The 27,369-nt window shown below is 38.1% G+C and overlaps 1 protein-coding gene and 1 long non-coding RNA gene across 2 annotated transcripts; both read left to right on the top strand.

Annotated features, from left to right (window-relative positions):
* Window positions 1-825: 825 nt before the first annotated feature.
* Window positions 826-6,411, top strand: LOC113082454 (trimeric intracellular cation channel type B-like; the record flags this gene model as incomplete). The annotated part of the gene is made up of 3 exons (XM_026254089.1): window positions 826-923; window positions 3,445-3,562; window positions 5,904-6,411. Coding segments are annotated over 3 exons (435 nt in total), but the record flags the coding sequence as incomplete, so codon positions are not given.
* A 7,780-nt stretch (window positions 6,412-14,191) lies between these two features.
* LOC113082457 (uncharacterized) lies at window positions 14,192-15,481 on the top strand. Its single transcript, XR_003282679.1, has 3 exons — window positions 14,192-14,329; window positions 14,577-14,678; window positions 14,781-15,481. It is a non-coding gene; the product is annotated as an uncharacterized LOC113082457 (long non-coding RNA).
* Window positions 15,482-27,369: the final 11,888 nt, after the last annotated feature.

Here is a 27,369-nt window from a genome sequence, read left to right as displayed (position 1 = left end):
TGGGTATTTAAACGAGCACTTTCTGCTGATCTGAAGGACAGAGATGGGCATTTAAGCAATTAGCAGTGGACTGACACGTGTGTGTGTGTGTGCGTGCGCGTGTCTTGTGTGTGTGTGTGTGTGTGTTGGTGGTCCGTGTGTGTGTTGTGTCCGTGCGCCGTGTCTGTCTGTTGTGTGTGTCTGTGTGTCTCTCTGTGTGTGTGGTCTCTCTGTGTGTGTGTCTGTGTGTCTCTGTGTGTGTGTGTGTCTCTGTGTGTGTCTCTGTGTGTGTGTGTGTGTCTCTGTGTGTCTGTCTGTGTGTGTGGTGTTTGTGTGTGTGCGTGTGTGTGTGTGTGTGTGTGTGTTGTGTGTGTGTGTGTGTGTGTGCAGGTATCTGGTGTTCTACTGTCCTCTGGATGCCGTGTTCTCGCTGGCGTCCGTGTTCCCCGTGCGTCTGGTCTTGACGGTGATGAAGGAAGTGACCCGCACCTGGAAGGTTCTGGGCGGAGTCACACAAGCAGGAAGGAAGTACAAAGACGGTCTGTTTGTGATGATTGCGGTGGGTGCTGGGGCTAAAGGTACATCGACGCTAATCCACTCATCCATCTGCGTCAGAATATCTGACCGTCATTCTGCCCTGACATTTCAGTCTTTAAAAGCTCTAGGTTATTTTTCAGAAATTCATACACTCATTATTAAAACCCATGATGCATTTTCACCCCGCTGTCCTCCAATTAGAGCCAGAAAAGGTTTGAAATATCAAGAGGTCGAGGTGACTGTAATTAGAGGTTTAAGAGAGAGTTATTATCGTTAGCGAGTGCTGTCTCTGATGTCCAGACGTGATCGTGTCCACAGGAGCCGGAGGAGGACTCCTTGAGGAACTTTGAGCAGCTGGTGCGAGGCGTCTGGAGACCGGAAACCAACGAGCTCCTGAAGATGACATAGTAAGAGTCCCAAATATCCCAGATATACCACACAACATCATATCCTGCAGGGGTCAGACATTCAGGGCAGATCTCACCTCTTATAATAAAATACAACTATATAATATAAGTATCGTACAATTTTGTGCATGGGTTGTTATAGGTAAACATATAGCTAAAACAATTTAAAACATTATTTAAAAAATACTAATAAAAAATTCCATGAAATAACTAAACAATTAAAATTAAAAATTCACAAAATCTTATAAAATTATAGTGTTAGTAACTTGTGTTTTTATCATTTGTGGTATATAAATTAATTCATTTGTTTCAGTAGATAAAAAACCTATAAAAGATTAAAAAAAAAATAATAAAAACTAAAGTTTTAGTAATTTTGTGATTTTTATTTTTTAAATGTCTATATATTTTCATATAAACATATATATATTTTTATATGTCTATATAAAAACTGAAAATTGATTTAAAAATAAATAAACATTAAATATTAAATAATTTAATTAATTTGTTTTATATATATATATATATATATATATATATATATTAATTATTATATATATATATCTATATATATATATATATATTCATTTCACTTTTAGCTTCACTTAATTTAATCAAGTTCAACTCAAATGAAAATGAAAGATGTTGCTTTGACAATTTTAGTTCAAGTTTTAGAATAATTTTGTTTCTAAAATTCAAATGAAGACCGAACGGAATCCGTCAGACAGCAGCGTTTGTGTCTGAATGTCTGAACATGATTTCAGATCTGCAGGATCCTCGCTGTTCTTCATCTGATATTTCGAGTGGTTTCAGTTTCTAAAGACGTTTATGAGACAGCACGCTGATGTTTGAGGACGTTCGTTGTGTATCGAGCTGAGATGAGAGCATCACACATGAGCTGTCTCTGTCTGCAGAAGCTGAATCTGGACTCTGTTTCTCTCACAATCACAGCGCTTGCTCCCAGAATGCCTCAGGTAGAATAATTGGCCTGTGTATTGATTTCTTGGAGACACTTGTTGTGATGGTTTTGTGCAAGTGGCGTTTGAACGGTTCGTGCAGAAGAACGCAGGACAGTAAGTGTTTCTCTCGTGGAGATGAGCCTCGTTCGATGCTTCTTCTCTGTGTTTCTGAGCATCTGATGGGAATAAAACACGAATCGCTTGTTCAGATCAGCCTGATCAATGCAGTTTCACTAAAAACACACACCTGCAGACCAACCTGCAGAATCCGTTATGGTGCAAAATGCAAATGATGTCTTAAATTATTCAGTAATTATGTGGGGAAAAAAATAAAGCATTTTACTCTAACACACTGTAACACATGACCTTATTGCTTATGGATTTTATAAAATACCTGTCCCTGCAGCACAGAAGCAGTCATCAGTGTCACAGACGTATATCTGTAGAAATACACAACAATACACTGTATGAGTCACAATCATACATTTCTCTTTTATGACAGAAATCATTAGGATATTAAGTAAAGATCATGTTCATGAAGATATTTAGTAAGTTTCCTACTGTAAATATATCAACTTAATTTTTGATTACCGTATTTTCTGGACTATAAGTCACACTTTTTTTCATAGTTTGGCTGGTCCTGCGACTTATAGTCAGGTGTGACTTATTTATCAAAATTAATTTGACATGAACCAAGAGTTCACATTACCGTCTCCAGCCGCTAGAGGGCGCTCTATGCTGCTCAGTTCTCCTGTAGTCTACACTGTAAACATAGAGCGCCCTCTAGCGGCTGGAGACGGTAATGTGAACTCTTGGTTCTTGGTTCTAAATAAATGCAACTTATAGTCAGCGACTTATGTGTTTTTTTTCTTCCATGATGTATTTTTGGAGTGATGCAACTTATACTTACGTGCGACTTACAGTCCGAAAAATACAGTAGTAATATGAATTGCTAAGAACTTTATTTGAACAACTTTAAAGATGATTTTCTCAATATTTAGATTTTATTGCTCCCTAAGATTCCAGATTTTCTAATATTGTCCTCCTAACAAACCAGACATCACTGGAGAGATGATTTATTCAGCTTCAGAGGATGCATAAACCTTACTTTCCAAAAATTACCCTTATGACTGGTTTTGTGCTCAAAGGTCACATGTGAACATTGATAAATGTTCAATAAACACTGTAAAAATATTTCAGCCCACAGAAACCGATAGTTACAATTTTAAATACATTTTTAAAAATTATGTAATTAAAATGTTGTATTAGCAATAAATGATTCCAACAATATTGAAGACGCTTTTACAGTGAATAGTAATTTATTATTAATAATATCAATCACACTGCACAATTCTTCCACTGAGTAATATAAGAAGGTTTATGGTCGCAGTGATGTTAAACTTGACACATTTCTATAGAATGTGCATCTCAGCTGTGTGTTAATTGTGTGTTTTACAGTGTAGAGTCAGAGCGGTTATATTTAACTTCCTTGTTTGACCTTTGACCTCTGTGTGTGTGTGTGTGTCTCTGTCTATGTCTGTGTGTGTGTGTGTGTGTGTGTGCAGCCCGACCAAGGTGACTCTGCTGGGATCGGTTCTGTTCTCTCTCCAGCAGTGTCACTTCCTCCCGATCCAGACGCATCATCTAATCTTCATCTACACGCTCTTCATCGTCACCAACAAGGTCTGTGTGTCTGACACTCCTTATCATCGATATCTAGATCTATATTTGTCAGAATAGTAAAAAAGAATAATAATAGCATGAAAAAAAGAATAATAATAGCATGATTAGCAAGTTAATAGCATGTACTGAGCATGATTAACAAGGTATCTAGCATGTCGCTAGCATAATTAACAAGTGACTAGCCATGTCGCTATCATGATTAGCATGTTTCTAGCATGATTAGCATGCGACTAACATGTTGCTAGCATGATTAGCATCCGACTAGCATGTTTCTGGCATGATTAGCATATTGCTAGCATGTCGCTAGCATAAATAGCAAGTGACTGGCCATGTCGTTATCATGTTGTTATCATGATTAGCATGTTTCTAGCATGACTAGCATACGACTAGCCTGTTGGTAGCATGCAACTAGCCTGTGGCTAGCATGATTTGAGCATGTGACTAGCATGTTGCTAGCATGTTTCTAGCATGATTAGCATGGGACTAGCATGTTTCTAGCATGATTAGCATGTTACTAGAATGTTTCTTGCATGACCAGGATGCAACTAACATTTTGCTAGCATGATAAGCATGTTTCTAGCATGACTAGCATGTGACTAGCATGTGTCTAGTACAATTTTAGCATTATTAGCATGTTGCTATCATTTTTCAGCATGATTAACATGTTTCTAGCATGATTAGCATGCATGTTGCTAGAATGTTTCTTGCATGACTAGCATGCGACTAACATGTTGCTAGCATGATTAGCATCCGACTAGCATGTTTCTGGCATGATTAGCATATTGCTAGCATGTCGCTAGCATAAATAGCAAGTGACTGGCCATGTCGTTATCATGTTGTTATCATGATTAACATTTCCCCAGCATGTCTCTAGCATGATTAACATGTTGCTAGCATTTGTTACTAGCATGATTAGCATGTTGTTAGCATTACTAGCATGCGACTAGCATGTTACTAGCATGATTAGCATGTTGTTACCATGTTTCTAGCATGATTAGCATGATTTTAGCATGTTATTAGCATGTTTCGAGCATGATTAGCATGCGACTAGCATGTTGCTAGCATGATTTAAGCATGATTAGCATTTTGTTAGCATGTTTCTAGCATGATTAGCATGCGACTAGCATGTTGCTTACATGATTTTACCATGATTAGCATGTGATTAACTTCACAGATTAAAAAAAAATCACTATTTACAAATTTGTAATAAAATTCAAAGGCCAATTGTTTGATACAAAAGTGTTTTTATTGTTATCATGTTTTTTTGTGTGTGTTTGTGTGTATGTGTTTTATTCTTTATTATTATTTTACCTAACAAACTAACCCAACTGTAGTTTGAGATTAATTAGAAAGCACAATGAAAAAACATGATTTTTGCAAACTGTTAAAAATGAAGTTATCTCTTTTGGCAAACAAACTCTTCATATATATATATATATAAAACCAACCTGAATGTTACCTCCTTATTGACAAAACAGTCAAACCTTCTGACATTTAATGCAAAATAGAATCAGAAATGCAGTATAACTGATAAATGACAGAGTACAGTGAAACATCATTATAGCTCAGCTTCTGTGAGTTCATGTACTGATGAGCAAATATTAGCTGTGATTTCACCATTAGAATCAAGGCAAAGAGAGCGTTTGATTGAATCAGACGTCTGTCGGCATTCGTTTGACTGAATTTAACGAACGAGCTGCTAAAGCTCATCAAAGTGTGTGGTGTTGCCCTTCAGTGTGATCTGAGCGCTTTACGCTCTTACACGCCTCTCGCACTTTTTACATCATTTTCATGTAATTGCATCATTCTGCTTTAAAAAGAGAAGTTGAGCGAGACTGAGGGTGAGTCTGGAGTTCTTCAGTCAGATCTCACGCTCGTACCCTTTGACCTCTGCGCTTCTGTCCTTCAGCTTTCAGTTTTACTGAGGGTTCGTGAAGTAAATCACTGTCCTTTCAGATCTTTGACTCTCAGAGTTTTATTTTTGAGAAACTCTGGGTTCTGCAGGTCTTCAGAAGTCTTCCATCACCCTTCCACCAATTAAAAGGCCTTCAATCAGGGTCTTAACTTAAACTTAATTGTGTCTTGTTTTCCAGTACAAACATCTAAACCTCCTTTAATCAAGATACGGTCACTAGAGATGCAAAATAAAGATATGAAGTCCTTTTTGAATCATAAATTCACTTCATTTATCAGACTCTTATGTCATTTAGGCATTTGCACTGAAAACCAAGACAGAAATACTGAGGAAATACTATGAGAAATGAGCTATTAATGTGTGCAAAATGTGTTTCAAAGTATTGGAGAGCTGTGGTAAGCTGTAAGTGTTGTGTTGTTGTTTCAGACGCGGATGATGTTGTTGGGCTCATCGTCGTATCCGTTTTCAGCGGTGGAGTCCCTGATCTACAAGACTCTGTTTGTCCGACCTTTGACCTTTTCACCTCTGAGCGACTCGACCCCGAGCTGCCTCTCTTCTCCGATCAACAAACCCAACGGATCGGCTTCCACCAAACCAGACCAAAGCGACCCCAAAGACGCAGAGAGCAGTAAAAAGACGGACTGAAGCTGCCGGAGAACAGACGGTTTACTGTAGCTGAAGAATCCGCGTCAAACCTTTCTACACAATGTTTTAACGCACAGAAGCTCTTTTTATCTTGATTCCTGATATGTATATATTTGCTTGATTCACAGAGAATTCTATTATTTTCTATCCTGTTTAATGGTGAGGATAATATATTTTAATAATGTTTGTAATGCATTTATGAATGTAATGCACTGAAAGTCGAATGCTGAAGCCCGTTTTAAGACGTTTTGAGTGCTGAAATTATTGAATACAATTCACTTGCTTCCGACTCGTCTGTCTTCAGTTTGTTGTGTTCGTGAAAAGCATCAGATTTCTCTAGACTGACTCATGAGTGATGAAATTCACAGGAAAATTGATGCACTTTTAATGAGCTCCAGCTTGGGGTTTGGTCTTAGTGCTGCATTTATTTCCAGCGATCATTACGGATGAATTCAACTTGAAGGAATAGTTGAAAATGGGCTCACCCACCACAGCCCATCTGAGTTTCTTCATCAGGTTTGGAGAAATGTAGCATTGCATCAGTGTCTCATCAGTGGATGCTCTGCAGTGAATGGGTGCCGTCAGAACAAGAGTCCAAACAACTGATAAAAACAGTAATCCAAGTCTACATTCACACATTAGTTTAGATCTGTTTAAACGCTGTTTGATCTGTGCAGATTTCTCTCCTGATTCAGACCAGAACACTTTTTCACTGGAGGAAGTGTTATTATGGATTATAGACTCTATGTGTTTGAGTTAAAATCATCTTAATGCTGGATGTGTTTCAGGTTTTGTCTTCTCCAGATGTTCACTGATGGACTGTGGATTATTGGGATGTTTTTATCAGCTGTTTGGACTCTCCTTCTGATGGCACCCATTCACAATGCATTTATTAAAACTGATTCATCACAAGTTATTATAATCAACAGCTTGTGAAAGATGATGTAGCTATATAGAGTTAAAGCTGAAATGACAACAAAGAAGATTGTAGGGTGTGAAACGCCAAATGTGGCGTGGTTTAATCGCTCATTATATTGAATAGCACATTCTGCAGAAATTGAATTGGGGTTTTATTGTGGCTGTATGATTTATGTAATTGAATATGACTCTAAGGAATATGCAGCAGGAAATGATTTTCATAATCATGCTTTAGGTTTGTTAATGAGCGATCAACAGAACATAATCTCATTTACTGCTGTGAAGGAACAATCAACAGCTCAATTATTCCCGCCAAATGTCATCAATGATTTCCAAACGGCCCGCGGCGGGAAATAACTCTGCCAAGAATGTGCGCGCGCTGCTGTTGCCGTGCCAACAGCATTCTGACAGAGAGCGCGGGAAATTTCCTTCCGCTGTCCTTTGTGATGTCATAATGAGCGCTAATAATAACACGCTGCTCAGACTGGGTGTGCTGTGCATGTTTGTTAACATCTTCATGACATTATTTGAGTAGACACAAGATTAGACTGGAAAGGCAAAATAGACATATGTATTTATACCTTTTATATTTTTTCCCTACTACAGAAATGGCATTAAATAGTTGATTGATTATGCCTACATTAGCAATCGCAAAATAATAATAAAATAAATAAATGATTTAATTTTATATTATTTTTTTGCAAATTAGGCATTATCTCAAAATATGCATTAATTTGCAAACATTTTCAAAACAGAAATCTGAACATAGAATAATTCCAGGTTCATAGTCCATACAGGTTTTTCCCGAGGGGATTTTGGATTCCTCCTATCACTCCATAAATCAGAAAATACTGTCAACAGACAGAAAACACACATTTTCACCATGTGTTTAGGAATGAAATGTCATATAAATCATTCAAATAAAAAATTAAATAAAAATGTGAATTGACGTGCAGTATGAACAAACCCCTCAGTAGAAGTCTTCAGAGTAAAATAAATAAACCTCTAAAGTTTGGTGCAGCCGTAAGAAAAAGATATGGATTGGAATTGAAATCTTCTGATTAAAAGCTCAATAAAATAAACACTTACTGTAAATGTTTATTTAGTGAATTTGTCCTGCTGTGTTAGGGATGTCATCACATGCTGCTCACACACACACACACACACACACACACGTGCTCTTTGTGATGTCATCTCATTGACTGTATGTGTTCTGAGTGAAGGCAGCTGCAGGATCATGTGTTGTCCACTAGGGGTCCTGCTGTGTGTGAGGGGCCGGTGGGGGACCGCCTCGCTCTCAGTGGAGCCGCAGCCGATTGGTGACTCCGAGTGGTACGTCCCAAACAAAGGGAGCTCACACACACACATGCGCCGGACCCTCCTTCTTTGTGTTCTCCTGCTCTGGAGACAAAGACGACACAGAAGCCACGAGAAGCCTCCATCTGTACAGATCTCTCTTTCACACAAACGTCACAGTGTCTCGCCCTCGCGTCCTTCAAACCCTCGTGACTTCCTCTCTCCTGTGGAGCATGAAGAAGGTGTTTGAAGAACACACATAACCAGTTCTTCTGGTTCACCTTTTCAGTGAACAGCTCTTCAGAAATCCTTAGAGAACCCTTTTTATGATAAATAAGCTTTTGTGCAGATGTTAAAGGTTCTTGATGAATCCATCAGTTCCAATCATTTGTAAGAACATGTAGTATGTTATATTTGATTTGAACGCTGAAGCACATGAAAACATTTCTATTTGTTTTTCACACAAAGCATCATGTGCATATTATTCTGATTTCTGAAGATCATGTGACACTGAAGACTGGAGGAATGATGCTGAAAATACAGCGGAGCATCACAGAAATACATTACACTTTAACACAGATTCACACAGAAAACAGATGATTTACATTAGAATAATATTTCACAATTTTTTGCTGTTTTTTGATCAAATAATTGCAGCCTTGTTGAGCAGAAAAAACGTATTTTTATTTTTTTAAAGAACCCTTCAGTTTGTTTCTCACTTAAAGCATCATCTGATTCAGCTGATTGTTTGAATTATTGTTATGATGACGTTAATGCTGTGAGGTATTCCTCAGAAATATGGGTTTGGGAGTAAATGTTGATTTGTGGCAGTAATATCTGTCTAGTTGTGAGTGTATTCTCAAACTGCATTAGAGCTGATGACGAGCGGCGGATGAGTGTGTGTTACATCAGCGTCAGAGACTGAAGAGGGAAACAGAATAACATCAGATATAAGATCCGTGACCCCAATCTTCCTGTGGAGGACAGACGCAGATCCTCTCTCTCAGTTCTGTGTTTGGTGTCTTCAGATCTCTGTGTGTTTCAGAGATCAGTGTGAGCTGCCGTCTCATCCATCTACAGATGCTCACGTGAGTCTGACATGAGTCTCGTTCTGCATCATAACAGTGTGTGTGTGTGTGTGAGATCTGAGATCAGTGTTTGGTGTGTGAGGCTGATCCAGGATCAGTTCAGGAGGCTCTCATCAGTATTCTGTCAGGCGTGTGCCGCCGAGGCGAGACAGATAAAGAAGAAACGATTAATGGTGTAAGATTAGCAGCGCTGAATCTCTGTGCCACAGAAACACTCCAGACTTCACATAGCTTCAGTTATTACAGTGTTATAAACGTGCTGAACACATGATCGCTGAATCTCTTACAGGACGACGGCGGATGATTTGAATTCAGGCCGGTTGAGAAGAGACAGATGTCCAGCGATTCTGAACGACCAATTCAGCAAAACACCCCCCCCCCCCCCACACACACACACACACCAGCTGTCAGCTGCCCCTCTTTAAAACAGCACACTGTACATTTGAATGTGTTTAGAGTCTGAGCAGGACACACACACACACACACACACACACACACACACAAGATTTCTAAAATCTCAGTTGCTTCTTTTAAACACCAGTGAGATTGAAGAAAAAGTGTGTATCAAACACTACTGAATATTTTGAATACTTTTTTTATTTCTATTTTATTTTTGCATAAACATTCCCAGTATTGAATGGACTGAACATAAGAGCCTTCTTTCAGAAGCACAGAAATCTCATATTTAATAGTTTGATGAAGTGTAATGTTCTCAGGGTGAAGCGAGTCTCGCATCAAACCACTAAAGTTCATCAAACTCTTACTAATAACTGAGATGTTTCATCATTCAGGGTTTGACGGTTCTTCACAGGACCTGATTGAAGCCCGCCGCTGCTGGATTACTCATATTAGACTGATAGTTCTTAGACTGTTGTGTTATAATAACTTCTGATGACCGCACTAGAACATTTATCACCTGATTCACTGACGGTGCTGTTATTTCTCCAAGTGTCTAAACACTGAAACACCATGAAATTATGAATGGACACACACACTCACACTCTCTCTCTCACACACAAACACACACACACACACACACCTGTTTGTTTTTGTGTAAAGTGTGTTCATCCCATAGGTGTAATGGTTTTTATACTGTAGAAACTGTATATTCTATGGCCCTACACCTAACCCTAACCCTCACAGGAAACTTTGTGCATTTTTACTTTCTCAAAAAAACTCATTCTGTATGATTTATAAGTGTTTTGAGAAATGGGGACATGGGTTATGTCCTCATAAGTCACGCTCTCCTTGTAATACCTGTGTCATACCCATGTCATTATACACACACACACACACACACACACACACACACACACTGAAGGCAGCAGATGGGTGACAAACAGTCTGTCTGCAGGACTCAAGGTGAACGCTCTCCACCTGTTGTTTACCTGACAGAGAGCTGGACAGGTAAGACACAGAGGACAGGTGTTCACACACACACACACACACACACAGAAATCTCATTCAGCTGCAGAGAATCAACATGATTCACAGGCACAAAATGAACTGATGCAGGACAGAACCAGAGCAAAGGGAAATACGACTAAATGCACATTGAAAGAAGTCCACCCTAAAATGAGTAAATACACATCCTCAGTTCATCAGAGATCAGGATGAGTGTGTGTCTTCATCAGGTTTGTAGAAATGTAGCATTGCATCAGTGTCTCATCAATGGATGCTCTGCAGTGAATGGGTGCCGTCAGAATGAGAGTCTGACAAAAACATCACAATAATCCACAGCACTCCAGTCCATCAGTGAACATCTGGAGAAGACAAAACCTGAAACACATCCAGCATTAAGATGATTTTAACTCAAACACATAGAGACTATAATCTATTACAGTGGGATTGCTCTGAAAGCAAAATAAAAGAATGCACAGATGATTACAGTTCAGCTGCTTGAGTTTAAAAACCAAATACTGTAATAAATAAACCCTTTATGAGGCGAGTAAACATTCAAACAAATCATTCCTTTAAAAATAAAGCTGCTTAGAAGCTTCTTCCCAGTGAAGTTATAGAAGAACCATGTTTGGTTCCACAAAGAACCGTTCAGGCCAAGCATCTTTAAAGAACATCTCTTTCTCACCTTCTTATAATCTGAAGAACCTTCTTTCACCATAAACAAGCTTGTGTGACACAGAAAGGTTCTTCAGAAGTTAATGGTTCTTTATGGAACAGTGTATGTTGCATTTATATTTGTTTTAGGTCATTATACGGAAAAGAGCAGCTTGAATGTGTCCGAGCACAGCATCATAATCATAACCAACAGGAGAGATCAGACACGTGTACAAACAGCTGGCTTCATCTCTTCAGCTTCAAGATCCAAACACAACCTTCTTCATCCATCAGAGCTGAGAAGTAAACGCAGAAGAATACGCATGCAGAGCAATCCCTCAATGTGCTGTATTTACTCACAGAGAAAGACTTTCTGGCAAGAAAAGAATCACGGCGTAAGATAATAGTTATAAACAAGTTTCAACGTGTGAAATTGTGCTTGGGCCCTTTAAGAGGTCACTACACTACATCTCCCATAATCCTCTAGGACAGCTCGAAAATATAAAGCATCATGTAAAAAATTACATTTTAAAAAGAAGCAACCAATTACTTGTGTACTTAAATACACTGAAATATTAGAAGAAACCTAACCGAAAGGAACACAGTTCAGTAATGCACATTAGCTGAGCTGAAGAACTGATGTTTTCAGAGCTTTGGAACAGTTTCCACAGCTATCAGAGGAATTTAGACACACATTATTGTAAACAGTCGTAAGAGGGCAACAATTTCAAGATCACCATCAAATACACACAATGCTTCCAGTTGAGACAGGAAGTGAGGTGAGATCACATGCCCTTCAAACACGAGCTGACTTCCTTCCTGCTATTCTCGACCTGTCATTGTGAAGTGTGTGTAGTGTTCAGCTCTTCCAGACACAGACGCTCTGTCTGTCTCTCATGCTCCTTCCTGTCTGACTGAGAAACACTCGTACGGAAAACATCAGTTACGCTTGAAACAGTCATGGTTACTAGAGTGTTGTGAGTGTTTTGGGCTGTTGCTATGCGGTTGCTAGGGTGTTGTGGCTCAGATCACGAGGGATGAAGGTGGATCTCCTCACCATGTGGACTCTATAAACAGACTCATGCTCTTCCTGGAGACTCGTGTCCTGACGTCTGCACTTCCTCCTCTTCCTTCAGCGTTCTTATCTTCCATCCAGCTTCAGGCTTCATACACACTTCCTGTCCCTCACACACACACACACACACACACACACATTAGACCTGATGGAGCGGTTCCGTGTGAGAAGGTCATGATGAATGATTCATCCTGAGGGAAAGAAAGCGCTGACTCACCACAGCATCTCAAAGCAGAAGCTGAATGGATTTCAGCAGTGCATCCTTCAGGATCTGGACCAGAACATGAAGAGGACGTTTCCTGCTCCTCGGGGGAAACACACACACACACACACACACACACACACACACACACACACACACACAGAGAAAGACCTTCTGTGACATTCCCTACACAAACAGCATTCGAAGCCTTCAAGGGTTCACCAAACGAAAGCCTCTGAGTCTGATGGATCCCTCAGGTCTGATCTGAGACATAGTGAGGACAGTCGAATAACCAGACTTCTGAGAGGAGAGAGACACTTCTCAGGTCATTAGCTGCTGGTGTCAAAGGTCATGAGTTACCCTTAACTAAACCTAACATGAGCAAAAAACTATTTGTTACTTGAAATAAAATAGATTGAAATGTGAACAAACTCAAACCTATTTTATTTAATCTATAAGATTTCCATTGATTGTGTAGTTATAGTATTAAAAAAATAATACTTCAAATAAAGTATATAAAGTAGACATATATAAATAGTAAAATAAAACAAATGACAAAATGCAACAAAATGACTAAAATGAACATTTAAAGTATTAACAACAACAACAAAAATGTTAACTTTCAACTAAAATTACGGTTGAAATATAAAATAATGACGTTTTCTGTTTTGTGAAGCTTAAACACAACATCATGATGGAGACCATCTCTGAATGCACTGCATCAGGATCAGCCAGTAGATGTGTAGAGATCTAGAGCTCGTACTGTGCTGAATTATGTGCGTGTGCCCTTCATAGTGAACTTGAGTTATTAAGGACGATTGAAATTCTGTGCCGGTGTGTGATTGAGCCGGGATTACACACTTCTCTCCGTTATCCTGCTCGTTCCTCTCTCCTAATGGGAACCGAAAGCTTTGTTGTGCTGAGATCCTCTGTTCACAGACAGCACCGAGGAGGAATGACATCTAATACCCCAGGGCACTTTCTTATCTCCAGCCTGTCAGAAACAGACACGGCCATCATTCAGAGAACAGCACACGATGGAAAACACCTCTCTGTATTTCCATCGTGGTTTGAGGATGAGATGCTGCTGATGGAGGTGAGATGGGAACAGTAACAGTATATGATTAGATAAACTAATTAGTGCTGTTCACTACTCAGTCTTCACTAGTACCTGATGTGGTGATATGGTGAATATGGCATAATCCATAATAACACTTCCTCCAGTGAAAGGTCTCTCACAGATTAGTTTAGATCTGTTTAAACGCTGCTTGATCTGTGCAGATTTCTCTCCTGATTCAGACCAGAACACTTTTTCACTGGAGGAAGTGTTATTCTGGATTATAGACTCTATGTGTTTGAGTTAAAATCATCTTAATGCTGGATGTGTTTCAGGTTTTGTCTTCTCCAGATGTTCACTGATGGACTGGAGTGCTGTGGATTATTGGGATGTTTTTATCAGACTCTCATTCTGACGGCACCCATTCACTGCAGAGCATCCACTGATGAGACACTGATGCAGTGCTACATTTCTACAAACCTGATGAAGACACAAATTCATCCTGATCTCATCCTGGTGAGTTTTTCATTTTATTTGTGATTAAACATTTCAAGCCAATCCCAAATATTATTATGAAACAATATGTGAACAGTCAGAATCAACACTTGCATGAGTGTCAAACAGCTGTGAAGTTTCTGATGATTTCTAGCCAGTTCTTCTGTGTCTGTCGTAACATCAGTCTGTTTAAATACAGAGAGATGGATTTGATCCGCGAGTCGTGATCGGTTTATTCATGTTGTTCTGTTGTGGGTTTTGTATTCAGAGCTGGGAATGAATCAGTCGGCTGTCTCAAAGCGGCTTAACCAGAATATTGACTGAAAGAAGCTGTTGATTGTCTCCAAGACGGACGTGTCTCTTCATGAAGGTATCGTGGCTCTTCCGCATGCATCATATTCATAAACAGATCAGAAATCACCAGATGAGGGATGACGGCTGATGAGATGATTATGGATCTGAATTTCCTCAGGATTTCCCACAGGCAGCGCTACGAAAACACAGAAACACACAATCACTCACTGAAGCATGAAGACAAAGCACTGCTCCATCACAAGTGCTTCTGTATGTTTGAAGGGGAAATACACAGCACAGGAAGCACTGGATATCATTCAACCTATCTTACAGGAAAAATATACTATTTTAATAATGATAATAATAATGCATTTATTTTATTTAGCACCTTTAAAAGTGGGACCTTCTCAAAGTGCTTACAGAAAAACAACAGCAAATAAATAAATCCAATCAAGAACACACAAACGCAAGGAAAAGGTCAAAAACTAAAGGTGTGATGTAAAAGGGATTTTAAAAGGTGGTGATTTTGAATGAATTCATACACTGTTAAATAAAAATGCATGGCTTGTATTTTATTCTGTTGCTGTTACTGGCTGCAGAGTTTAACACAGTTAAAGTGACTTACATTTTAGGTTCCTCTGAAAGTAATGGAGGTCAAAACATTAAAGTGGAGATGCTGAGGGAATGTGAAGCGTGTCTTCAGAGACCAACAAACACTTCCATCCTGACCTGATCTGGCAATATAACAATCTGTTATAGTGTGGTGACATTGATTTCTGTGCTGAGCTTTAAATCTGTATTAAAGTCTTGCCTCGATATCAGGTGTTGAATGTTAGCGTCAGTGTTGAGATTAACACTCTGCGTTCAGACAAAGACACTGTGAGTTGATTATTTCCTCTTTATGCGTTCAGTACAGACTTCAGTGGAGTTGAGATATTGAGCTGGACGTCAATCAGAATGAAACTCCTGAAACACAGACAAACTCTGACAGACACCTGAGCAACTGCCTAGCAACCAGCCAGAGATAACCTAGCAACCAGCCGGAGATAACCTAGCAACCAGCCAGAGATAACCTAGCAACCATCTAGACTGTCAGAGCAGCTGCTGATGGGACTGATGTATGATGGGACAGTGATGTCATGTGTATGGAGAACAGGAGGGGTCCGAGCACCGATCCCTGAGGAACCCCAGTGACCAGCTGATGTTTTTTGGATACCTTCTCTTCCCAGGCCTCGAATGTTGAGAGAATTGAATGTTTTGGAGAGATTACGTGTGTCTAGAGTGATGTTGAGCTTGTTGTTGAAGGATGAAGGTTTGGCAGTATGGACTTCAGCAGAGAAAGATGAAAGTAACGTCTTGATATATGCTCAGTTCTGACGGATCTTTCGATTAGCGCCATTTTCTCTCTGCTGCCCTGAGTTCAGTCTGATGCTCATGAAGAATATCAGATGACCAGGGGTTAGAAGAGGACAGCCAGTGCTACCTGGAAGACAGGGGACAAACAGAAGTTAAAGTAGAGTTAAAAGCGTCTTGCTGCATTAGCATCCAGAGATGAGAAATGGTTAGATGAGGGAAGAGAGGAGGAATCCGTCCAGTGCTACTGAAAGGATTACAGCATGTAGATGTCAGTCAGTCTTCTCTCTGTTAAAGCTTTTCCTTCACTTCTCTGTCCTCTCCATCAGTTCAGAGGAGTCGCTGGCCGCGTGACGCTCTGATGTTAATCTCAGATGACACGCCGCTGTAATTAGTGCCTCTCTAATTGGCAGAATGTGGTCACCTGTGAAGGGAACTGAATCGAGAAGCTCTTCACATCTCAGAAACAGAGAACTCATTTCATCACGCTGACGTCTGACAGGATTCTGCAGCTGTGTCATCTGATCTGTTATTGAATGCAGGAAATATGAGGCAATCATGTTCATCAAGCCACAGTCAAGCAGGAAATCATTTCAACCGACATCATCATCCACCTGTTAGAGTCAGACCTTCAGATCTGTTTTTCTGACTCTCCATTAACCTTCATCAGAGTCTTCTTCTTCTCTCTCTCATGTTACTGACACTCAAACTGTCCTTATAAGAGACTTAAGCTTCTTTCCATTAAAACTAATGCCTATATTAAACAGCCCTGCACATCCCTCTGATTAATTCAAATGTAATAAATTGCCAAAAAGTAAGTCTCTTCTGAGATTATTTACTTCATTATGATGATTAGAGTTTGCACAAATTGCATCAGGACAGTCATGTTTGTGTTTCGGCTCTTCGGGGCGAATTCTGAAAAAAAAAGAAAGAATAAGAATTCTCATTACATTTTCAAAAAGCACCAATTCCTCTGTGACTTGTTCTGAATCATCGGTTGAGAAGAAGCTGTGGATGACACTGAAAAACACTTCACACTAGCTTTTAAAGCTGCGCTTATTTGATCAAAAGCAGTGAAAATGTTTCGGTTTGAATCTAATTTCTGTGATCAAAGCTGATTGTTTTCCAGTCTTCAGTGTCACATGATCTTCAGAAATCAGAATAATATGATGATTTACTGCTCAAGAAACATTTCTGATTATTATCAATGTTGAACACTGTTGTGCTGCTCAATATTTGTGTAGAAACTGATACATTTTATTTTTCAGGATTCACAGAAAGAACAGCATTTAGTTGAAATATAAATCTTTTGTAAAATTACAAATGTCTTCACTGTCACTTTTGATCAATTAAATGCATCCATGCTGAATAAAACTATTCATTTCTTCATGCATTTGGCAGATTTTTTTTTCATTCAATTGATCATGCATTCCTTGCAGGGAGGGATCTCCCGGGGGGGGGGCATAGGCAAATGCCACCCTAAAAGTAAGCCTTGCCACCCCTGATGCCACCCCAGTTGGCAGCAATTTGAAAATTTACAAGCGCGAATCTTTCCTGATTCGTGTTCCCGCTCCGAACTCCCGAACTGATTCAAATGATTCGCGAACCCGCTCCGAACTCCCGAACTGATTCAAATGATTTGCGATCCCCAAACAGACTCAAATGATTCGCGATCCCGCTCCGAACTCCCGAACTGACTCAAATGATTCGCGAACCCTCTCCGAACTCCCGAACTGATTCAAATGATTTGCGATCCCCAAACAGACTCAAATGATTCGCGAACCCTCTCCGAACTCCCGAACTGATTCAAATGATTTGCGATCCCCAAACAGACTCAAATGATTCGCGATCCCGCTCCGAACTCCCGAACAGACTCAAATGATTCGCGATCCCGCTCCGAACTCCCGAACTGATTCAAATGATTTGCGATCCCCAAACTGACTCAAATGATTCGCGATCCCGCTCCGAACTACCGAACTGACTCAAATGATTCGCGAACCCTCTCCGAACTCCCGAACTGATTCAAATGATTTGCGATCCTCAAACTGACTCAAATGATTCGCGATCCCGTTCCGAACTCCCGAACTGACTCAAATGATTCGCGATCCCCATAACTGACTCAAATGATTCGCGATCCCGCTCCGAACTCCGAACTGACTCAATCTGCCTAGGGCACCAACTCCCAGAGGGGACCAAACATTTCATTAAAATATTCACTAAATCTTTCATTTTTGGCCACCTTTTTGCTATAGATGACTGAGGCTTTATAATTTCTTCAACAAAAAAAACGTGCATATCACAACCCTTACAAAAATAAACCATGGTTTTATCATAGTAAAACTGCTTAGTTTCCTTTTGCATGATTTCTGAATGCTTGAGACTATAAAATAAATTAGAATCATAATAAAGTTATAGCCACAGGTAAATGTCCAGAGCTACAATTGTGATTTCATCTCTTCACTATATTAACACATGATGTATGCTACACATGTGCACGCCAGCGCTATGAGAGGATTTCACCATTTCATTTGATAAAACTATCGTCATTCATTCGTATCGTATTCACAGACTGACAGAAACGCCAATGTCTTTATGACAACCTGTCAATATAAAATTGCGGTTTAACTTGAAGAAATTCAAACAGAAATATAGCACTATTGCACAGTAGAGTATGCTATACTTCAAGTATTATCATACTTGATATACTATACTTCCTATTAGCTAATAATAATAGTTAATTAAAAAACACAGAAACTCTGGTTACAACCCACCAAAATAAAAGTTTGGTCTAACTCAAAGAAATTAATATAAGAAATTGCTTAGTAAAATATACTTAAAAAAAGATCTACTAAAACATTATTTTAAAGGAATATCACACAAGTTTTCATAGAAGTTTTAATTTAAGCTTGCCAAAACAATAACACAATATTTTTCAAAAACAATTTCTAAAAGTACATTTGTATTTGTGCCTATAATGTTTATTTATTTATGATTATAGTCAGCTAATAAAAGCTATGCTTCAGGACCATATTCATATAACATCTAAGGCTAAATGTAGCTCTTGACTGGTTGAGTTAGATGATGATTAACACTAAACTGTAGAAAATCAGTTGAGTCTCCCCAGCTGGAAATGTCATTGGCTGTTAAAATCTTGTGTTTCTTATAATAAATTGACATATTGATAACACTGAATCTTTTATAATGCTCTTAATGACATGTGGATGCATACTGTATGCATTAGTGAGTGTGTGGTGCTTATGGGGTATGGTCACTTATTCCTTATATGAACTGTTTCAAATGCAAGACATTGATTGCGTGAGATTAAGTTTGTAAATGATAGCTGTGTCCTTTTGTAGTGTGCACATATATTTATCATCAATCTGTGATAACTGTGACTAAATTCAGTATATTTACGTCTGCCATATGTTGCCACCCCTCAAAAACTCCTGCCCCCTTCTCACCACCCCATCAATATTTTTCTAGATCCGCCCCTGGTTCCTTGTGAACTGAACCCTGACCTCAGTGTTGCACACATAACATAAGGAATGCAAAATCAATGGCTTGACGAGATCACTGAGTGTCTTTCCTCTGAGGTATATTGCATCAGGTTATGAGTCGATCACAGATGTCATGATTCAGCCGCAGTAGTGTGATACAGTGAATATGGTGTGTTTGACAGCACATGCATCACGGTGTCTCTGTTGTGTCGCAGCTGATTGGGTCACGTTACTCTGCGGGTCTTGCTGTATTATATGAGTGTTTGATGTGAAACTGTGTTTAGAGCACTAGTGATGGCTGACTTAACCCCTCGACGGCGGTCACACACACTCGCTGGTCTCTAGAGTCGTCTGAAGCTTCATCAGCTTGAGTTGTGTCTCTGAGAGTTGACTGTGTCCTCCGCAGAAGTGATGACATCAGCGTTCCTGCAGTGCACTCTGGGACAGACACATTCTGCTGACACACAGTCCTTCCTCTCAGAACAAACTTCTCCTCGTCTTCACTTCTTCAGCTCAGTTTAATATTGTTCAGCTCTTCATGTTTGCTCACAGATACTTTGAGAACTGCAGAACAGGGTTATCATCATCAACTCAAACTAAAACCATCAAATAATAATGCCTTACATCAAATAAAATTAAATAATATAAACATTCTTTTATTTAAGACTTAAAATAAACATTATTTACCTGAAATAAGATACATGTCAACTTATATTTTATCATCTTTAGGCTCTGGTTTAGTCCCGGACTGAAATGCATGTTTGAGCGGTCTCAACAGAAAATACCTTGCTCTGATAGATCTATAAATATCAAGAAAGAGTCTCAAGATAAACATCTGTAACATTTATATAAAAGCTACTTAAGTACTAATTGAACTAAGCCCTGTCTGTGAAACTGGGCCTAGAATAAAAAATCTACCAACATTTAATCAAGTTTAACTAAAGCTTGAGTAAAAAAAATAAAAAATAAAATACAAACTTGAAATAGATAATATTTATAAATAAAATAAAACGTTTAAAGGGACTTAACTTAGTTCACCCATAGATAGATAGATAGATAGATAGATAGATAGATAGATAGATAGATAGATAGATAGATAGATAGATAGATAGATAGATAGATAGATAGATAGATAGATTTTCATAAAACATCTCAAATAAATCAAATCTGTTTTGAAATATGAATATAACTGATAAGGTAAATAATGAGTGTTCAGCAGCACTTGTGTCTGTGTTCATCAGAGATCATGATGAAATCAGTGGTATGATCAGAACACATGATGAATCTGCTGATGTCTGATGCTGATCTCAGTGATTCAGGTGTTGATTACTGGAGTCTGGAAGCCTCTGCTTCACGTCTGCTCTGTTTCTGGTTCTGCTGCTTGTTTTTCAGACTCCTGACAGTCAAATGGATTAAAGTGGGTTTGCTGACAGTGAACATATCAAATATGCCGTCTCTCTCTCTCTCTCTCTCTCTCTCTCTCTCTCGATCACCAGCGTTGTCTGAAGTGAGTCACCTTGCAAATATATGAATAGTAAATGCAGGAATGTAATCTTCTTCCTGACGGCTACACGGCTTCATTTGCATAGCAGCCAGCATCTGGAACCTGCGACCGGAATCCACAATCACACGCTTACATTTCACACACCAGACTCCAGACGCTCCTTCTCTGACCCGCTCCGAGTGTGTGTGTGTGTGTGTGTGTGTGTGTGTGAGTGTGTTTATCAGTGATGGTTTGGGTGCATTGTCCTCAGAAATGAGAAAATATTTACATTCACATTCATCCAAAGCAATAGAAGAGAAACATAATATTCATAGTGCACAATGCCAAATAACACAAAACAACACTATGGGACATTTATGCACGCTGACAATTTAAAAAGATGATTAATAAATGAATAGTTCAAACAGCTGAAAAAAACATCCCAATAATCCACAGCACTCCAGTCCATCAGTGAACATCTGGAGAAGACAAAACCTGAAACACCTCCAGCATTAAGATGATTTTAACTATAATAGTGTCTATAATGCATTATTATAATATATGTTCTATTCTATTTAAGGTAATTTGATTTAATTTTGAAAAGATTTAGACTAATGTGAATTGCTAAGATGACCACATACAGTGTATCATGTTTGCATCATTTCCAGTGTTGTTGATGTAAAATAATAATAATTTTAACAATTCCAGTAACTGTCAAATAACTCAGGATTTTGATCAACAGATGCTATATTCAGTGAAAATATGAACTCTGATCCTCATGAAAGCTCGTTGACAGCCACATCATAAATTAACCCAGAAAAATGGTAGAACAATGATAATATTTGAATGATAATTGACATTAAATGTTTTTAAGCTGCAGTGCATGATGGAAACTTGTGCAAAGTTGTTTAATGCAAAATTGTTTGTTCAGATGACTCAGTTTGGAAAGTCTGATATGTTGTGAACAAACGAGTTTGTGCTGAATACAGTTGTAAAGGCTCAAGGCCAGAGTCATGTTAGTGCCAGTTACCTACTATAGGAATTTTAGTTTTTATAAATATTTTGAATTACTTTTCATTTTTATAATTTCAATTTATCTTTTAATATTAATGTTTTTGTAATTTTTTAATCAATATTTTGCGTTACTTATTTTACATATTTAATTATTTGTATTTAATTATTTAATGTTTTTATTGTAATTTAAGTTCTAGGTTCAAGTAATTTTGTTGTGTTTTTTTATATATTTATTTGTTGTTAATACTTTAAATGCTCATTTTAGTCATTTTGTTCATTTTCTCAACTTTTTGTTGTATAAACAGAAAATAACAAGTTGAGAACTCAAAAATCTCCTGAAGCTTTTTCTCACAAAAAAAAAATAATAAAAAAAAAAAAATAATAATAATTAATTGACTTCTACTAATAATTCTTTGTTCAGGCTAATTAGTTTTTACATTTGTTAGTAGAACCTTTTGACGTTGTATTTTTACGGTGATGTCTGCGATGCTCAGTGATCTCAAGGTTCTCTTCTACTCCGTCTCAGCTCAGAGTTCCTCAGACTCTCTCTGAAGCGAGCGACACACGTGTAGTTCTGGTGTTCACAGCTGAGCTCTCACTCATCACTGATCAGACGTCAGGACACACGCTTCATGGCTTTCTGACACGCACGCGTCTGGTTTTGCAGACAGATGCTTCCACTTTCTGTCACCGTACAACATCTTCAGCACAAAGTCTGGGCTTTCATTGAAAAGATTTCAAATTGCATTCAAATTACACAGCGGGAGCCTCTTGTTGTGGGTTTTGTCATTTCTTTTTGATTTGTGTCTCACAGATTGTCAAAGCACCAGTCGTTCTCTAAAATCACCTGTCGTCCCAAGGCTCGTCTAATCTTCCTGTGATTCTTCATCATAAATCATTTTTAAGAGGCCATTACGGATCCTCCAATCACTCTTAAACATTTAGATGAAACGCAGTGTTTTTACTGTATCTTTTCATCAGTCAGAACATCTCCAGACACTTTTATAAGAGTCATTCGTCTACAGTAAACAGTCTGAAGTCTCATGATAACGTCTGATGGATGTTCTCTAAAATATATAGGTTTTAAGTATTTTTAAAGTGCTTTCTTCATGTGAACATTAAGGGATCGTTCCATTGTATCATTTTGCAAACATTATAGGAACGTTACTTTTGAGTGTTTTCTTAAGATTCTGAAACAAGTAACAACATTTATAAAACATTACAGGAATGTCCAGCAGCAGTTTCAGAATTAAAATGTTCTGTTAATAATGTTCTTGTGCTAATGTTTGAGAACATTCTTCAAGACCAGAATCAATGTTCTGATAATGTTAGTTTGACAGAACCCTGTTAGTTGGGAAAGTTCTAAAAGGCCTAATCTGATGATGCCAGTTCAGATCATTAACAATTTCACAAAATAGGAATAAGGATTTTTTTTAATTATAGGCTATATTAGGCATCAGCTCTAATGCACTGATCAAAACCAAAGCAATCAAAATGTCATAAGTTTGTATTTTAATGAAATGCAAAGAAAATTGAAAATATGTTCAAAAGCCCAATTAATGTCTAATAAGCTCTTACCCCACAGAATCTGTCATTTTCTGTCACTGTATGAATGCATTAAAATTCAAAACCTCAGGCTTATCTTTGCATATTCTTCATCAAATGTGTGAAAATGGGAATTGGGAATTGATCAGCTCAGTGTAATCTGGCTCAGATTCACAAAGGAATTATGTTGTGGTGTTTTTTGCTAATTACAAGAAAATATAAGTACTAATAGTTGTCGAAAGCAAAAATGTTTTTTGTGGGAAAGTGTGATGTGGAAGTGCAAAACAGATGCTTTTTTGGGAGGCAGACACACAAAATGAGTCGGAAACAAGTACAGAATTTCATTCAGCAAATAAGAAGCAGGTAAGAAAAAAGGTAATTATAGATTTGTGTCTCACTTTAAAGTTGTGTGCAATTTTAACATTCTTTTTTTACAATTACATTTTTATATCTCGCAATTCTTATAATTATTTGTAGCAATTCAGACTTTTTTCCTGCAGTTTTTTGTTTATATCTCAGAATTTTGATGTTGTACTTGTAATTCTGACCTCACTATCGCAGTTGTGGTGTATATGTCGCAATTATTACATTTATTTCTAGTAATTCTGACTTTTTTCTTGCAATTGTTTAGTTTATATCTCAACATTTTGTTGTTTTGTAATTCTGACTTCACTCTCGTAATTTTGGTTTATGTCTCTCAAATTTATTTCTTGTAATTCAGACTTTTTACTTTAAGTTTGTATCTCTGAGTTATGTTTTACTTGTAATTCTGACTTTACTCTTCCAGTTGTGTTGTATATTTCTCAATTCTTACATTTATTTCTTGTAATTCAGACTTTACTCTTCCAGTTGTGTTGTATATTTCTCAATTCTTACATTTATTTCTTGTAATTCAGACTTTTTTGAAACTTTTAAGTTTATATCTCAGGATTTTGATGTTTTACTTGTAATTCCGACTTCACTCTCGTAATTTTGGTTTATGTCTCTCAATTCTTACATTTATTTCTTGTAATTCAGACTTTTTTACTTTAAGTTTGTATCTCTGAGTTATGTTTTACTTGTAATTCTGACTTTACTCTTCCAGTTGTGTTGTATATCTCTCAATTCTTACATTTATTACTTGTAATTCAGACTTTTTTACTTTAAGTTTGTATCTCTGAGTTATGTTTTACTTGTAATTCCGACTTCACTCTCGTAATTTTGGTTTATGTCTCTCAATTCTTACATTTATTTCTTGTAATTCAGACTTTTTTACTTTAAGTTTGTATCTCTGAGTTATGTTTTTACTTGTAATTCTGACTTTACTCTTCCAGTTGTGTTGTATATCTCTCAATTCTTACATTTATTACTTGTAATTCAGACTTTTTTTGTAATTTTTGGGTTGATATCTTGGTGGCATTTTGATGTTTTACCTGTAATTCTTTACTTGAAACTTTTAATTCTGAGAAAAGTAAGTTAGAATAGTTTTTTTATTTATGTCATAGCAGAATCAAGCTTCTGTAAGAAACAGACGACCTCATAAAGAGTCTATCTGCGCTGGGGTCAGAGGTCACTGAGTTTAAATCTGTTCATCTATGACTGCTGCTAGTGTTAGTATCTGTCTGTATTTGCAGGTCTCGAGGTTCTTAAACACAGATGGTTTGAAGAACAAGATGTTCTTTGTGATTGTCCTGTGTGTTCTTCATGTTTAAAGCTGTTTTTCTCCTGCGTCTGCAGTGTGTTCTCCAGCGGATGCTGATGGATGGACTCTCCTCGCCTCTCTGATGATTCAGCAGTTGGATTCAGCATTTTCCAGGAACATTACCTCTTCTTCAGGACGGATGAAGCTCAGCTGCACAACTGGCTCTTCAGCAGGACCATCAATCCATTATTAACAGATGTTTAAATATGCCACATGCATGCGATGGGAAATCATGTTTGCAAGGTTTGAACGTGTCAGAGTTCACTTTATACATTCTCATCAGCCGAGGATGCTGGGATACGGTGTGTCTGCAGCTGATCTCTGGTCTGTGACAGACGGATGTTCATCGATGTGCTGCATTCAGTCTGACTGCAGATGTGTGTGTGTGTGTGTGTGTGTGTGTGTGTGTGTGTGTGTGTGTGTGTGTGTGCGTGTGTGTGTGTGTGTGTAGCTCTGTCACAGTGCATGACGTTTGGAAGCAGAAACTATTGACTATTACTCTGACCAGTGAGTCTCTGTAACTCTGTATCTCACAACATACAGCAGAACATCCTTCATTCAAGGTTTAAATAAATTAAAAATATAACAATCACAATAACTGTTTAATAAAATTATGATTTCTTCCTTTACACCAGTGGTTTCTACCATTAAAGTGCCAATGTTATCATTTGATTGAACTATTAGATTACTTAAAATACAATTAATGCTAATATTATTATCAACATATTAATTACAGTGGCAAAAAGATGAAAAAACGGCAATATATCAAGAGGTAAACAAATCCTATTGCTATAATAATAATAAAATATGGTATTATAAATTGAATTGTGGTTAGTAATTTTTTATATTTACCTTCACAGTTTATGTGTTGATAATAGTTGTATATGTAAAGTATGTGTGTACATATATATTTATATAATTTCACAAAATGTACCCTTATTGAGGCTGGTTTTGTGCTCCAGGGTCACATACGATTATTATTTTTCAAGACAGTCTTATGGTTATTTCTCGGTGTAGAATGACCTGAAGATGTTTGTTTGTGGTGTTAAGCTGCTGATCTCTATTTGGTTCTGATTTTGACACAGTAAGCTGAAATGGCTTGATGCAGTGAGATCAGATGTTTCAGGCTCTAGGTTGGCTCTATGTCTCCAGATCTCTGCATCTCCTGTGTTCGATCTGAGCGTGTCGTGTCCGAGTCACATGACCACTGTGACGAGCTCGGCTGAGTATATTTGGATCCTCGTGCTGTTTTGTCTTGAGACCCGCAGACCCGTCCTCAGCAGGACCATCTGAGGGTTTGACGTCTGTTCGTCTGTTTTTAGCTGCTCTGGAGGAGATCCTGGCTGGGTTTTCCTGGTGCAGTCTGTCCTGGTCCTCCCAAATTAATCAGATTTACTGCGCCGGCCATATGTTCAGACAGCGTGATCCTGCCCACCCTGATCCCAGATCAGCCTCCGCTGAACATCTCAAGAACACCACTTCTTCACTGGCACTAAGGGTTCTTCAGAGGAGCTTAGAACACGCCTGAGCATGCATTTCACTCCAAAAATTTACAAACTTTAATTTCTTTTTACAAAAAATAGTTTGGGCAAAAATAAAAATGTTCTCTCAGTTCATCTGAGATCAGGATGAGTTTGTTTCTTCATCAGGTTTGTAGAAATGCAGCACTGCATCAGTGTCTCATCAGTGGATGCTCTGCAGTGAATGGGTGCCGTCAGAATGAGAGTCTGATAAAAACATCACTTCCTCCAGTGAAAAAGGGCATCTGCTGTCTCTCACATCTAAATCCAGACACATATTTGTTTAAACGCTGCTTGATCTGTGCAGATTTCTCTCCTGATTCAGACCAGAACACTTTTTCACTGGAGGAAAATATTATGGATTATAAAATCATCTTAATGCTGGATGTGTTTCATCTTTTGTCTTCTCCAGATGTTCATTGATGGACTGGAGTGCTGTGGATTATTGTGATGTTTTTATCAGACTCTCATTCTGACGGCACCCATTCACTGCACTGGTAAAACTTGTTGTAAATGTGGTTTTATGCTGATATTTGACTGTAAATCCAGTCACATCTGTCAGTTTATCTGACTCTCGTCAGGTGTTTAGGACAGTAAAGACTGCGCTGCTCTTCTAAGACGTTGCTAAACATGTGAAACACAATTAGTGAGGTGTGAGTCCTGAGGGGAAATAC

Source organism: Carassius auratus, unplaced genomic scaffold (genome assembly GCF_003368295.1).
Source record: "Carassius auratus strain Wakin unplaced genomic scaffold, ASM336829v1 scaf_tig00036137, whole genome shotgun sequence".
Classification (NCBI taxonomy): Eukaryota; Metazoa; Chordata; class Actinopteri; order Cypriniformes; family Cyprinidae; genus Carassius; species Carassius auratus.
Note: the sequence above shows the minus strand (reverse complement) of the source record. Positions and strands in the feature narration are given on the sequence as shown.